The 15,583-nt window shown below is 50.3% G+C and overlaps 1 protein-coding gene across 1 annotated transcript in view; it reads right to left on the bottom strand.

Annotated features, from left to right (window-relative positions):
• PHF2 (PHD finger protein 2) overlaps positions 1-15,583 on the bottom strand; it is a gene marked incomplete at both ends in the record, with an annotated part of 90,222 nt that overhangs the window by 13,134 nt on the left and 61,505 nt on the right. Inside the window, 8 exons of the mRNA XM_079706382.1 lie at positions 883-1,242; positions 1,806-1,895; positions 3,193-3,284; positions 4,890-4,996; positions 5,441-5,528; positions 6,484-6,646; positions 7,802-7,988; positions 8,808-8,949. Coding sequence (XP_079562508.1) covers positions 883-1,242; positions 1,806-1,895; positions 3,193-3,284; positions 4,890-4,996; positions 5,441-5,528; positions 6,484-6,646; positions 7,802-7,988; positions 8,808-8,949 — 1,229 coding nt within the window. The remainder of the gene's footprint in view (positions 1-882; positions 1,243-1,805; positions 1,896-3,192; positions 3,285-4,889; positions 4,997-5,440; positions 5,529-6,483; positions 6,647-7,801; positions 7,989-8,807; positions 8,950-15,583) is intronic.

Raw genomic sequence — 15,583 nt, 5'->3', positions numbered from 1 at the left:
CCACCCACCCATCCAACTAACCATCCATCCATCCACCCACCCATCCATTTATCCACCATCTACCTATCTACCCACCCATCCACCCACCACCCATCTATCTACCCATCCATCCACCCAACCATCCATCCACCCACCCATCCACTCATCCATCCACTCATCCATTCACCAACCATCCATCTGTCCACCAATCCATCCATCAAACCATTCACCCACACATTCATTCATCTACTCTTACTCCTCCCTCCCTTCCTTCCTTCCTCCCATCCATTCATTCATTCATACATTCATCTACCCTCTTTGCCTTGAGGAAGGGAAAACCGATGTGCCCCACTTGGCCCTGCAACACTAGCTCCGGTGGCCACCAAACCCCTGGGAAGTGAGCAATGACCTCCCACTAGCAGGAAATCACTCAATGTGGCCTGGTCTCAGGGACTCATGGTCCCCAAAGCCCACACCTAAGACCCTCTACTCACACTGGTGGGTCCTCAGGGCCAGGCCTGCCTCTCTCACTGCCACAGGGGCTCAGGCCCCCAAGGACACCTGCCCCCATCACCGGCTCCACCCCTGCCTCCCCACTGCCTTCCACTGGTGCCTCACCCACCTTCAGGTCTCAGCCAATGTCTGGGCCCCAGGGAAGACTCAGCCGGCTTGTCCCCCCAGATGACCCTCAGTGGTGCCACCCTGACCCAGCAGAGACTCTGCTGCCTTCATCGTGAGGGTCTCTCCCCAGCTGCCCACTACACCAAGCTTGTTGGGGCAGAGCCCAGCTGCCCTGAGTCTCTAGCACAAGGACATGGCAGCCCCAGCACCATCCCACAGGCCTGGTCCTCGGAGGTGTCTGCGGGCCTGCTGACTATAGGTGGGGAGGGTGAGGCCACCCACCTTGCCCTTCTTAGGAGGCTCAATCTTGGTCAGTGCCTCCTTGGTGTGGGCCTCCAGCAGGTCCAGGTTGGGGATGGTGGGTGAAGCCGAGCCCCTGCACTTCTTCCCTTTCTTCTTGCCCCCGTCCTTGAGCTTCAGTGATTTGGGAGGTTTGGGGGGCTTTGGGGGCTTGGGAACTTTGGACGGCTTGGGCATCTTCACGGTTTTGGGAGTCTTTTTTTTGGACACTTTCTCCAGGAAGGACCGAGGAGGGCTGGCCTCAATGGGGGATGGGGGCTCCTCCTTTTCTCGGTCCCCAAAACAGACCTCGTCCGAGGAGACGGCCGCAGTTACTTCAGGTCGGGAGGCCTTGGAGGCATTCTAGGACAAGGACAGGGAGAGGTGACCCACCACACCCTGCCAGGAGGGTCTCACAGCCCCAGGCTGTGGGAGACACTAGAGCAGAAAAGCAGCATCTGTCTACATCATCAGTGACATGCTCACATTCATCCTACACCATCTGTGTGACAGGCTCACATCCATCTACACCATCTGGGTGACACATTCACATCTGTCCCACACCATCCGTGAGGCAGGGTGCCATCCATCTACATCACCAGCCACTTGACCCCTTTACCTCCTTGGTGGGGACTAGACAGGCTCACACAAGCAGGGTCTCAAGGGGCTGAAGTCCTCCCTGCAGAGTCCTTCCCCACCCCCACAGGGAGCTGGAGGGAGACCCACACTAATTCCAGGGCTTCCACCAGAAGACTGCAAGTCTACCACTGGGACCTAGGAGTCCAGAGCCATCAGGCAGGTGACCCTGCCCGAGCGGGCTAAAGGAGGGGCTGCCTCACACATGGCCATCTCTGGAGGGATACCCAGGGAAGACAGGCAGAGGCCTCCCTCAACCAGGGTCAGCAGGCCCCCAGGGTCAGCCCTACCTCACTGAGCCGGATCTCTTTGGCGAGGTCTTTGATGAGCTGTGATGGTTTGAAGTGCTCTGGTAGCTCATCTTCATGCTCTGCCAAAGCCTACAGGACAGCCATGCACAGGGTCAGCGGGTCAGCCACAGAGTCTGAGCACTGATGCCCACCCACCCTCCACCCACAGGGGCCCCAAGCAGCCTCGGCTTCTGTGGTTCCTGACTCATGCCCTCTGTCCCTCCAGGCTGTTCCCCCCATCTACCCACCCAGGACCTCCAGCCCCACTGCCATCCCAACAGGCACAAGGGCAGGCGCTGCCAAAGGTGTGGATTGGCTGCATGGGGTCCTAAGGGAGTTAGCCCACCCCGGCCAGACACTGCCCCAACGAGGAGGCTCTGCCATGACTCCACTCTACAGGTGAACAAACAAGTCCCAGAGAGGAGGGGGTGCCTGAGGCCACCACCAGCTGTGAAGTGAATGTGGGCCATCCCTTCTTCCTGGGCACGAGGCCACTCCACCTGGCCACACAGCTGACGTGAGGTAGGAGGGACACCCTGCATTACTCCAGGCCTTGAGGCAAGAGAAGATGTGGCTGAAAGAGGGCTCTAGGAGGGTACATGCTGCCCCACCTCCTGGACTCCCCACCCCCACAAGGCCTCCTGCGGGTCTATGGGACCTGCTCAGACTATGCTGGCACCCCTGACTGGGAGAGAGTCCCTTAGCAGTGGACAGGGAGTCCCAAGGCTGACCAGGCCTCTCCCCTCCCTCTGTACCAACAATCCAGGCAAGATGCCAAAGGAAGTTGGAAGCTGCTTCTCTGGAGCCTCCGTTAGGAGAAGTAGCTGCTGCATGGATGCTAGTGAGGGTGCTAACACTTTACAGTGGGGGCATGAGGTGGGGCCCAGACACGCTGCTTCAAGGGAGCCATGAGGGGCAAAGGGCAGTGCTACTGTGGTGGTGGTGGTGGGGGGGTGACGGAGGGTCATGGGGCAAAGGGACTGTCCTAGTCACAGAGCAAAGCCAGCTTCTGAGTTGATGCCTGGGACAGCCAGTAGGACAAAGAGGGCATCTCCACTCTCCTCTTCAGAGCCCTGAACATCCAGCCAGTCACTGACTCGAGTCCTCCCCGCTCCCTGTCCTTTCGGGTTCGCGCAGCGCTGTCTCCACCACCTGATTTCCTCCCACGGAATCTCCCTGCCGCCCAGCCCCCACCCCTCAGGCCAGGTCCCTAGATGGAGGGCTCTGTCCTGCATCTGCCCCCACCAACAGGTGTGTGACCTGGCCAGGTGGCACCCACCTGCTTTTCACATGCTAGTTCCCACCAAAGGAAGGACCCGCCCTGGGAGTGGCTCCTCGCCTGCCACCCTCCCTTCTGCCCTGGATCACGCCTAGTACACATCCCTACCTGCTTTTTCGTCCATGATCTGAAAGCACCATTGAGAATTTTAGCTCCTTGGACTAAATGAGGGGGCAGCTGCTTCCCAGACTTGTGAGAATCTGCGGGAAGACAGACGCGTTTGCTCAGGAGGGTGCCCACTCTCAACCTGCCGCCTGCAGGTGACTTAAAGGCCCAGTGGTGGGGGACGCTCAGGGCCAGACCTTTCAGAGGCCTCTGCCCACCGCCACCTGCCCAACTGCCAAGGTTCCTCCTGGAACCTAGGGGACGCCCACCTAAGATGCCCCGCGAGGGGCGGGATTGGCCTTCCCATTGTCTACACACCAGGCCCCTCATGCAGGTGGCCCGGCTCCTCCCTCCACCTGGTCCCCAGCCTGCATCAGTGAGGGGCCACAGTCAGCCCCAAACCAAGCATCCCTAGATGCTTTCTGATTCCCACCCTCACACTGCCCCCTGCATAGCTGAAGGATGCCGGGCAGTGGGTCCAGTTCCCGCTGGGGTGGCTCAGGGCAAGCACCACCACAAACACATCCCTGGGAGCCGGAGCCAGCCCCAAACAAAAGGGACAGAGAATTTCCCCCTTCAGGCAGAGAGCTCAGCATGGAGGCAGAGCAGCCCCGAGCTCTGACACCGCCAGGTGACCATTTGTCTGGCCTGTGGCACATCCCTGGGTCCTCTCAGCTCTGGGGCTGCTGAGCTGCCAGCCCCTTCACAGAGGAAGGCCTGAGGCAGAGAGGCAGGAGCAGCTCAGAGAGGCCCAGCTAGTCAGCGGTCACCCTGGCCAGGCTGTCCCAATGTCCCCAGGGTGTGACTCCACCCACACTACCCCCACTCCATCTCCCTGGCAAGAGGCCCCTAGGGCAGGGCACTCGCCCTGCCAGGGTGGAGCACAGGGCTTGAATTTAGACAGCGATGGAAGAATTTCACTGAAACTCGGCCAGCCCAGGTTAAGAGCCATTTTCAGCTTTCTCATCTCAAATTAGAGCCAAAGTGCAAAGGAGTCCGGATACGGTGGTCTCCACTCATAGCTCTTATCGGAACACAAAACAGCGGCTTCCCGGAAGGGTGGGTGCTGCTCACAAAGGAAGCTCTCCATGAAAGCAAATGCTCCTCCGGGGTCCCTCACCCGGCTGCAGAAAGTCTGGAGACCTGAGCAGGGGTTGGCCAAACGCTGATCCCGAAGGCATGGCCTGGCAGGGCCGGGGAGGGAGGGCCGTGCCCACAGAGGGCATGGACCCAGTGGAGCCCACCCCTGCCCACAGGCCTCCCACGGGGGACTCTGGCATGCACACCCACCCCCAGTACAGCAGGGATGCTGCAGGGGTCCCTCAGCTGGTAGCTAGGCAGGCCCCCAGGCCTCTCTCAATGTCCCAACTGAGCCCTGTCAGTAACCACACAAGGCCACAGGAACGCAGCAGCACACACACCAGGTCTGGGGACACGCGGCCAGTGCTCTTTTTGCAACACCAGATGACCCTGCAGGCAGGAGTCCAGTCCAGCCCCACAGCACACAGACAGGGAAAGCGAGGCCCGTGAGCTAAGGGGACTTGCTCAGGGCCCATGAAGGCATTGCTCAGCCTGTTCCCCAGGGCCCAGCCGCCCTGCTGCATGACGGCAGAACTGTTACCACTCCCCGGCATCCCTGAGCTCCGCACGCAAACGAACTGTCCAGAGCCGCAGGCTGAGACGCCGACCAGGGGACGTACTTTTGAACGCCTCCAGCAGGTGCTTCCCCATGTACCAGCAGGCAGTTTCAAAGTTGGGAAACTGAGTCAGGCTGCCCAGTTTCAACCTTCTTTCCACTTCGTATGCTCTGGAAGTCATAGCAAAGAACTATTCAGTGCATTAAGCCCTGAGCAGGCAATGATAAAGGAAGGTGAACCCACACTACGAGCAGAGGCCACACCTAGGCCATGATCGCTCAGGCCTCCCTTCTGGGCCCTACGCGGCAAGGTGGACCAGAGGACCAGATCAGGATGAGCGCTTTGCATTAAGGGAAAGCCCCATGGGCCGCGGCTTCTAGAGCTCTGGGTCAGTGCCCAAGGAGAAGGCAGCTCGGCCTTTCAGCTCACCCCAAACCCACTACGGTCCCGAGGCTGTCCAGCGACCAGGCACCTCAGGGGCCCTGGTAAGATCATGGCCCCCCTCCTCCTTCCTCCCCACCACACAGAGGCCCAGCCAGGACTCAGGAGAGGCATCATCACACCGATGGTGGGGACCCCGCCCAGCGGATCCTGGGAGTCAGGTGTGGCCCTACCTCATCTGCATCTCCACGCTCAGGCTGTGGAGGAAATGTCCCGCGAAGGCCAGGCAGTCCACAGGTGTAAGTGTGGCATAAATCCAGCCTGGGGAGACAGGGATGGGGCGATCTCTTCATAGTGTTCTCATGCCAGGCTCTTGGCAGCTACCGGGCCTGACTCCTGCCAGCCCTTCCTCTGTGCCCCCATCCACCCGGGGCCCCCCTGGAAGGTGCTCTGGCCCTGGCTTCCGTGTAAGGAGTGGGTGGGCCCTCCCAGAAGAACAGACTCTGTCTGAGCTCACAGTCTATTCTATCCAGCCCTGTAGGGTATAGAGAGGGAAACTGAGGCCCAGGGGCCAAGGGGACTTGCTCAGACCCACCCCAGGTTCGGGCTGCCTGGCATCCCTGATCTCCACATACAGGGGTGCAAAGAGACAGGCAGAGTGGCCACACCTCCCAGGAGAGCTGGGTTTGTCCCTACAGACTTCAGGAAATAACTGTGATTAGAGGAAACAGGGGTAGGGGCTAGATCAGGAGGCGCTCAGAGGCACATAAGTCAGTGGAAATGTGAGGGCCTCCATATACAACAATTAGAAAATCTGAACACTGACTGGCTATTTGGTGATACTAAGGAACTGTTCACTGTTCGTTTTTAAAGTGTGATGACAGTATTGTAATTATGTTATTTTTAAAAGGAAACCTTACAGATACGGTGAAATATTTATGGGTGAAGCAACATGACATCTGTAAAGGGCATTTATCTGCTCATGTCATGCTTCCTCCTTCTGCATATGTTTGAGATGCTGAGATCAGCAAACACCATCTCTGACAGTGTGGCTGCGCTCTCTGGGCTGGGCTCTGGGGGCCCCATGCAATCCCACGTGCCTGGCCTCTGTGAGCACAGCCAGGCTGGAAGCTGCAGGGGCTCATGGCCCCGAGGTGGCCCCAGAGGTGACCACAGAGCAGGACTGACCCCAAGGCAAGGCAGGGAACAGCCAGGGCATGACCTCCCCTGGCAGACGTCAGAGGTGGGAGACACAACCTGGGGACAGGGCACTCACCCGAGGGGATGAAGAGCGTCTGGCCCTGCTTGAGGGTGCACTTGTAGCATTTGTCCACCTGGTCAGCAAAGAACATCTCACTGTGGTTTGAGGCCGACTGCCAGCGCTCATACAGGGAGATGTTGGCCGAAGCTGGCTTGATGAGATAGAAGATCTTCTCCCCCTGCCAACAAGAGGCCATTGGCAGAGCCTGTCATATGCTGGGGATGCTGGGGGTGGGCAGTGCCCATCATGTCCTGGGGATGCTAAGAGGGGATGGAGCCCACCACGTCCCGGGGATGGGTCCTAGCTTCAACAGCATCCTGCCCAGGCCCATCATTCCTCCCCTGAAACACTGGGACCACATGTGCTTTGCAATTCAGAAGTCTGCGTGTTAGGAAGACTCTAGGCACTGGCGCCTCCGGCATGTTCAGGGCAAACCCTACCACTCCACACACCATATCTCTGCAGCACTATGGATGCCTATCTGCCAAGGGGAACAACATTGTGACCTGCTGTCTGACGAGTTACAAGAAAGTTCTGCTCTTGAGAGTGGCTTGGGTCCCAGCTGGAGATGGAAGGACGGCCCTGCTGCCAGCATCAGCACCAGTCCAGCCCTGCACTTGGACTAGGGAGATATAGAGGTCCTCATTCACGAGGCAGACAGGCTGAGGGTGGGGATGCACGGGGCGCAGGGGCAGGACTTGCTCAGGGCCTCGAAGGGCTAGGATCAGAAGCTGAGCTGCCTACCCTAGCCTGGGCTCTAGCAGGTCTGGGGAGACCCGGGGCAAGATGGTGAGCCCAAGGCTTAGGTTCTCCTTTTTTGTTTTTTTTCACATCTCCCTCTTCCCCTAGCTTCCCTATCTGTCCCCAGCCAGAAGTCCCCTAGCTCTCTCTGCCACTCAGATGCCACTTCAGCCTTGCTCCCCAGCCCCCAGCCCACCCACCCCCATCCTCCCAGTGGGGCATGTTCCCTCATCCCGTCTGCCAGGAAGTCTTCCCGGCACTGCTCTCCCTTCCCTGGACATGAGCCCTTGGTCACCACTGCAGTGGGCTTCCTCCAATTGCTTCATGAGCCTCCATCTTTAAAAAAGGCAACACACATGTGCTGCTCTGGTCCTGAGGTGCTCCCCCCAACCCCCATGCCTCCCAAGGGCCCAACATCTGTGTCCCTTCTGTGGAGAAACATCTTGTCCCTCATCCCACCTGACGCTGGCCACTGTTAGGGCCTGTGGGGACTACAAACGGTCCTGCAGGTGGACAGGGGCCTGGTCAAGAGCAGGTCTTGCCCCTGAGGTCCACGTAAGGGCCCACATGGGGAGCAGAGGCCAGCGCTCACCTTGAGCACGTGGTACCATGCAGAGGCACCCCCGGAGTCGATGTGAAAGTCAGTGTAGCTGTCCTTCACACAGATCAGGCAGTACTTGGTCACCTTGGGCTTGGCCAACAGTGCGTCGTCGGGCCAGTAGTTTTCTACCCAGGACAGTTTCTTTACGATGTCAGGAGGCTCCACAAAGCTGGACATTCTGGGGGCAGGGACAGGAACAGTCAGCAGTGATGGGAACCGACAGCACATTTGTTTTGCCCGCTGGGCAGGATGGGAAAGGTGCTCTGAGATGTGTGTCCCATGCCTATTTCTCCACCACGGGCGACATGGCATTGCTCCCATTCTACAGATGAGCAAACTGAGGTTCACAGAGGGCAGAATGAGCCCAGCTGCTGGGTGTGGCTGCGGCAGGCATCCAACACTGAGCTCTCACCCAAAGACAGGCATGGAGAAGGCCTGAGAACCATCTACCCCAGAAACAACTTCCTTCCTGGAGAACTGGGAAGAGACTTGTCAGGTGGGCTCATGCTAGTGTCGCTGGGCACGATGGGGCCCTGAGAGTAAATATCATTGCTCATGCACAGCCCAGGTGCTTCCTATCAACACCTAAGGAAAAGCCACTTCTCTCCAGAGCAGACAACAGGGGTGCCTGCAACTCCTTGCCACGCTGGGCCACGTCAGACCAGATAACTCATCTACAGGGAAGATGAGAAAAGGCAAAGGCAGCCTTTGATTCTATTAAATGTCACTGTCCTGGATAGAATGCACAATACTGCATCAAAAACATCCAGCTCAGCAGCACCTGTGCAGTGACACTTCAGCCAAGCCGAGAACGGGGTCTCAGTGCTCTTGCTGCCTTGGGCACATCTCTGCCTTCAAGGCCATGCCTGCTTGGACAAGACGTTCACAAATCATAAGCCAGGCCACCCTGACCTCAACAACCTTAGTCACAGGCTTAAATCTCCAGCATGTTCCAAACTAGTATCCCTCTCCATCCCTCCACCCTGGCCCCACTCACCTGGTGTCAGAGAACTCAAGGTTGGTAAGGTTAAGGACCCGCTTGCGGTTGGTGCTGTAGTAATAGTCCACAAACTCCTTCAGCTTCATCTTGCAGTCCTTCTGCTTGGTGACGTCTGTCACGTCCACACTCCGCTCTGGGCCTGGGGAGGCAGCAGGGAGGGTGAGCACACCCAGGGAAGATGGTGTGGCCTTCCGTGAGGTCGGGGGCCAGGATGTGCAGAGGAAATGCTCACTCACCCTCAGAAGACAACTGAGGGAGGGCTGAATGCTGAGGCTCTAGGCTCTAACGTCTGACCCTCCCCCCACCTGCCCTGTCTGCTCCTTCCCTTGGGTGGCCATGAAGACCCCCTGGTACAGTGGGGTGGCACAGTAATGAGCCTCAGCTAAGGTGGCCAGATAAGCAAATAAAAATACAGGACACCAGGTAAAAACTTACACTTCAGATAAACAATGAAGATGTTTTTAGTGCAAATAGGTCCCAAATAATGCATGGAGATACTTATACTTAAAAAATTTTTTTAATCAATAAAATTCTTGCATTTCTAGAACACCAACTCATTATTCTGAAACTTGAAAATAAAAGGAAAAACATTTACCCTACGTTTTCTATACTTGATGGGAAAAGTTCAGGGTAAAAATTGTTGATGACAGAAACAGAGTTCTGAATAACCAAGTAACTAATAAGGGAAAGTTCTTTACAGAAGACTCACAATAGACGGAGAGAGGACAGAATTAGCAAACTCTTCCTCTGCAAGAGTCTTCACCGGCTGCTCAGACAGTGAGCCGAAAGGCTGATGGAGCATTCTGTGAACAGATGACACTGCACTGCCTTGACCACTGAAAAGAAGTGGGTGGCAGCACCCCTACCCCAAGAAGGAGTCCAGACAACAACTTGAACACAAATCTAAAAAACCTCTAACCACCTGTAACAGGAACTATCAGGGACAGGAGAACACGTTAAATGACACCACAGGGACGCTGTCAGCCAAATCCCTAATGTAAGATCTTCCCAAATCTCAAATATGAAAGATTCTCCAGAGAGGTTGGTTCAAGATAGCGGAGTAGAAGGACATGCGCTTACTCCCTCTTGCAAGAGCACCGGAATCACAACTAACTGCTGAATAATCATCGACAGGAAGCCATTGGAACTCACCAAAAAAGATACCCCACATCCAAAGACAAAGGAGAAGCCACAATGAGATGGTAGGAGGGGCGCTATCACAATAAAATCAAATCCCATAACTGCTGGGTGGGTGACTCACAAACTGGAGAACACTTATACCACCGAAGTCCACGCACTGGAGTGAAGGTTCTGAGCCCCACGTCAGGATTCCCAACCTGGGGGTCCGGCAACGGGAGGAGGAATTCCTAGAGAATCAGACTTTGAAGCCCAGCAGGATTTGATTGCAGTACTTCAACAGGACTGGAGGAAACAGAGACTCCACTCTTGGACGGCGCACACAAAGTACGGTGTGCATCGGGACCCAGGGGAAGGAGCAGTGACCCCTTTGGAGACTGAACCAGACCTACCTGCTAGTGTTGGAGGGTCTCCTGCAGAGGCGGGGGGTGGATGTGGCTCACCATGAGGACAAGGACACTGGCAGCAGAAGTTCTGGGAAGTATTCCTTGGTGTGAGCCCTCCCAGAGTCCGCCAATAGCCCCACCAAAGAGCTGGGTAGGCTCCAGTGTTGGGTCGCTTCAGGCCAAACAACCAACAGGGAGGGAACCCAGACCCACCCATCAGCAGACAAGTGGATTAAAGTTTTACTGAGCTCTGCCTACCAGAGCAAGAGTCAGCTCTACCCACCACCAGTCCCTCCCATCAAGAAACTTGCACAAGCCTCTTAGATAGACTCATCCACCAGAGGGCAGACAGCAGAAGCAACAAGAACTACAATCCTGCAGCCTGTGGAACAAAAACCACAGTCACAGAAAGATAGACAAGATGAAAAGGCAGAGGGCAATGTACCAGATGAAGGAACAAGATAAAACCCCAGAAAAACAACTAAATGAAGTGGAGATAGGCAACCTTCCAGAAAAAGAATTCAGAATAATGATAGTGAAGATGATCCAGGACCTTGGAAAAAGAAAGGAGGCAAAGATTGAGAAGATGCAAGAAATGTTTAACAAAGACCTAGAAGAATTAAAGAACAAACAAACAGAGATGAACAATATAATAACTGAATGAAAAATACACTAGAAGGAATCAATAGCAGAATAACTGAGGCAGAAGAACGGATAAGTGACCTGGAAGACATAATGGTGGAATTCACTGCCGTGGAACAGAATAAAGAAAAAAGAATGAAAAGAAATGAAGACAGCCTAAGAGACCTCTGGGACAACATTAAACTCAACAACATTCGCATTATAGAGGTCCCAGAAGGAGAAGAGACAGAGAAAGGACCTGAGAAAATGTTTGAAGTGATTATAGTCGAAAACTTCCCTAACATGGGAAAGGAAATAGCCACTCAAGTCCAGGAATCACAGAGAGTCCCAGGCAGGATAAACCCAAAGAGAAACACGCCGAGACACATAGTAATCATATTGACAAAAATTAAAGAAAAAGAAAAAATTTTTGAAAGCAACAAGGGAAAATGACAGATAACATACAAGGGAACTCCCATAAGCTTAACAGCTGATCTCTCAGCAGAAACTCTACAGGCCAGAAGGGAGTGGCATGATATATTTAAAGTGATGAAAGGGAAGAAACTACAACCAAGATTACTCTACCCAGCAAGGATCTCATTCAGATTTGATGGAGAAATCAAAAGCTTTACAGACAAGCAAAAGCTAAGAGAATTCAGCACCACCAAACCAGCTCTACAACAAATGCTAAAGGAACTTTTCTAAGTGGGAAACACAAAAGAAGAAAAGGACCTACAAAAACAAACCCAAAACAATTGAGAAAATGGTAATAGGAACATACATATCGATAATTACCTTAAACGTGAATGGATTAAATGCTCCAACCAAAAGACAGAGGCAAGATGAATGGATACAAAAACAAGACCCATATATATGCTGTCTACAAGAGACACACTTCAGATCTAGGGATACATACAGACTGAAAGTGAGGGGATGGAAAAAGATATTCCATGCAAATGGAAATCAAAAGAAAGCTGTAGTAGTAATAATCCTATCAGATAAAATGGACTTTAAAATAAAGACTATAACAAGAGACAAAGAAGGACACTACATAATGATCAGGGGATCAATCCAAGAAGAAGATATAACAATTATAAATATATATGCACCCAACATAGGAGCACCTCAATACATAAAGCAACTGCTAACAGCTATAAAAGAGGAAATCAACAGTAACACAATAACAGTGTGGAATTTTAACACCTCACTTACACCAATGGACAGATCATCCAAACAGAAAATGAATAAGGAAACACAAGCTTTAAATGACACAATAGACCAGATAGATTCAAGTGATATTTATAGGACATTCCATCCGAAAACAGAAGATTACACTTTCTTCTCAAGTGCACACGGAACATTCTCCAGGATAGATCACATCTTGGGTCACAAATCAAGCCTCAGTAAATTTAAGAAAATTGAAATCATATCCAGCATCTTTTCTGACCACAAAACTATGAGATTAGAAATCAATTACAGGGGGAAAAAAAGTAAAAAACACAAACACGTGGAGGCTAAACAATATGTTACTAAATAACCAAGAGATCACTGAAGAAATCAAAGAGGGAATCAGAAAATACCTAGAGACAAATGACAATGAAAACACGATGATCCAAAACCTATGGGATGCAGCAAAAGCAGTTCTAAGAGGGAAGTTTATAGCTATACAAGCCTACCTCAAGAAACAAGGAAAATCTCAAATAAACAATCTAAACTTACACCTAAAGGAACAAGAGAAAGAAGAACAAACAAAACCCAAAGTTAGTAGAAGGAAAGAACTCATAAAGATCAGAGCAGAAATAAATGAAATAGAAACAAAGAAAACAATAGAAAATATAAATAAAACTAAAAGCTGGTTCTTTGAAAAGATAAACATAATTGATAAACCATTAGCCAGACTCATCAAGAAAAAGAGGGAGAGGACTCAAATTAATAAAATTAGAAATGAAAAAGGAGAAGTTACAACAGACACTGCAGAAATACAAAGCATCCTAAGAGACTACTACAAGCAACTCTATGCCAATCAAATGGACAACCTGGAAGAAATGGACAAATTCTTAGAAAGGTAAAACCTTTCAAGACTGAACCAGGAAGAAATAGAAAATATGAAAAGACCAATCACAACTAATAAAATTGAAACTGTGATTAAAAATCTTCCAACAAACAAAAGTCCAGGACCAGATGGCTTCACAGGTGAATTCTATCAAACATTTAGAGAAGAGCTAACACCCATCCTTCTCCAACTCCTCCAAAAAATTTCAGAGGAAGGAACACTCCCAAACTCACTGTATGAGGCCACCATCACCCTGATACCAAAACCAGAGAAAGATACTACAGAAAAAAGAATATTACAGACCAATATCACTGATGAATATAGATGCAAAAATCCTCAACAAAATACTAGCAAACAGCATCCAACAACACATTAAAAGGATCATACACCATGATCAAGTGGGGTTTATCCAGGAATGCAAGGATTCTTCAATATACACAAATCAATCAATGTGATATACCATATTAACAAACTGAGGAACAAAAACCATATGATCATCTCAATAGATGCAGAAAAAGCTTTTGACAAAATTCAATACCCATTTATGATAAAAACCCTCCAGAAAGTGGACACAGAGGTAACCTACCTCAACTTCATAAAGGCCATATATGACAAACCCACAGCAAACATCATTCTCAATGGTGAAAAACTGAAAGCATTTCCTCTAAGATCAGAACAAGAAAAGGATGTCCACTCTCACCACTATTATTCAACATAGTTTTGGAAGTCCTAGCCACGGCAATCAAAGAAAAATAAATAAAAGGAATACAAATTGGAAAAGAAGAAGTAAAACTGTCACTGTTTGCAGATGACATGATACTGTACATAGAGAATCCTAAAGATGCCACCAGAAAACTACCAGAGCTAATCAATGAATCTGGTAAAGTTGCAGGATATAAAATTAATGCACGGAAATCTCTTGCACTCCTATACACTAATGATGAAAAATCTGAAAGAGAAATTAAGGAAACACTCCCATTTACCACTGCAGCAAAAAGAATAAAATACCTAGGAACAAACCTACCTAGGGATACAAAAGACCTGTATGCAGAAAATTATAAGACACTGATGAAAGAAATTAAAGATGATACAAACAGATGGAGAGATACACCATGTTCTTGGATTGGAAGAATCAATATTGTGAAAATGACTATACTACCCAAAGCAATCTACAGCTTCAGTGCAACCCCTATCAAATTACCAATGGCATTTTTTACAGAACTTGAACAAAAAATCTTAAAATTTGTATGGAGACACAAAAGACCCCGAATAGCCAAAGCAGTCTTGAGGGAAAAAAACGGAGCTGGAGGAATCAGACTCCCTGACTTCAGACTATCTTACAAAGCTACAGTAATCAATACAATATGGTACTGGCACAAAAACAGAAATATAGATCAATGGAACAGGATAGAAAGCCCAGAGAAAAACCCACGCACCTATGGTCAACTAATATATCACAAAGGAGGCAAGGATATAAAATGGAGAAAAGACAGCCTCTTCACTAAGTGGTGCTGGGAAAACCGGACAGCTACATGTAAAAGAATGAAATTAGAACACTCCCTAACACCATACACAAAAATAAACTCAAAATGCATTAGAGACCTAAATGTAAGACTGGACACTATAAAACTCTTGGAGGGAAACATAGGAAGAACACTCTTTGCAAAAATTACAGCAAGATCATTTTTGACCCACGTCCTAGAGTGATGGGAATAAAAACAAAAGTAAACAAATGGGACCTAATTAAACTTAAAAGTTTTTGCAAAGCAAAGGAAACTACAAACAAGACGAAAAGACAACTCTCAGAATGGGAGAAAATATTTGCAAACGAATCAATGGACAAAGGATTAATCTTCAAAATATATAAACAGCTCATGCAGCTCAATATTAAAAAAACAAACAACCCAATCCAAAAATGGGCAGATGACCTAAGTAGACATTTCTCCAATGAAGACATACAGATGGCCAAGAAGCACATGAAAAGATGCTCAACATCATTAATTATTAGAGAAATGCAAATCAAAACTACAATGAGGTATCACCTCACACCAGTTAAAATGGGCATCATCAGAAAATCTACAAACAAAAAATGCTGGAGAGGGTGTGGAGAAAAGGGAACCCTCTTGCACTGTTGGTGGGAATGTAAATTGATACAGCCACTATGAAGAACAGTAAGGAGGTTCCTTAAGAAACTACAAATAGAATTACCATATGACCCAGCAATCCCACTACTTGGCATATGCCCAGAGAAAACCGTAATTCAAAAAGACACATGCACCCCAATGTTCATTGCAGCACTATTTACAATAGCCAGGTTATGGAAGCAACCTAAATGCCCATTGACAGATGAATGGATAAGGAAGATGTGGTACATATATACAATGGAGTATTACTCAGCCATAAAAAGGAACGAAATTGGGTCATTTGTAAAGACGTGGATGGATCTAGAGACTGTCATACAGAGTGAAGTAAGTCAGAAAGAGAAAAACAAATATTGTATATTAACGCATATACGTGGAACCTAGAAAAATGGTATAGATGAACCGGTTTGCAGGGCAGAAATGGAGACACAGATG

Source organism: Hyperoodon ampullatus, assembly GCF_949752795.1.
Source record: "Hyperoodon ampullatus genome assembly, chromosome: 6".
NCBI classification, from domain to species: Eukaryota; Metazoa; Chordata; class Mammalia; order Artiodactyla; family Ziphiidae; genus Hyperoodon; species Hyperoodon ampullatus.
The sequence above is the reverse complement of the archived record's forward strand: the minus strand, read 5'-3'. Positions and strand labels throughout refer to the sequence as shown.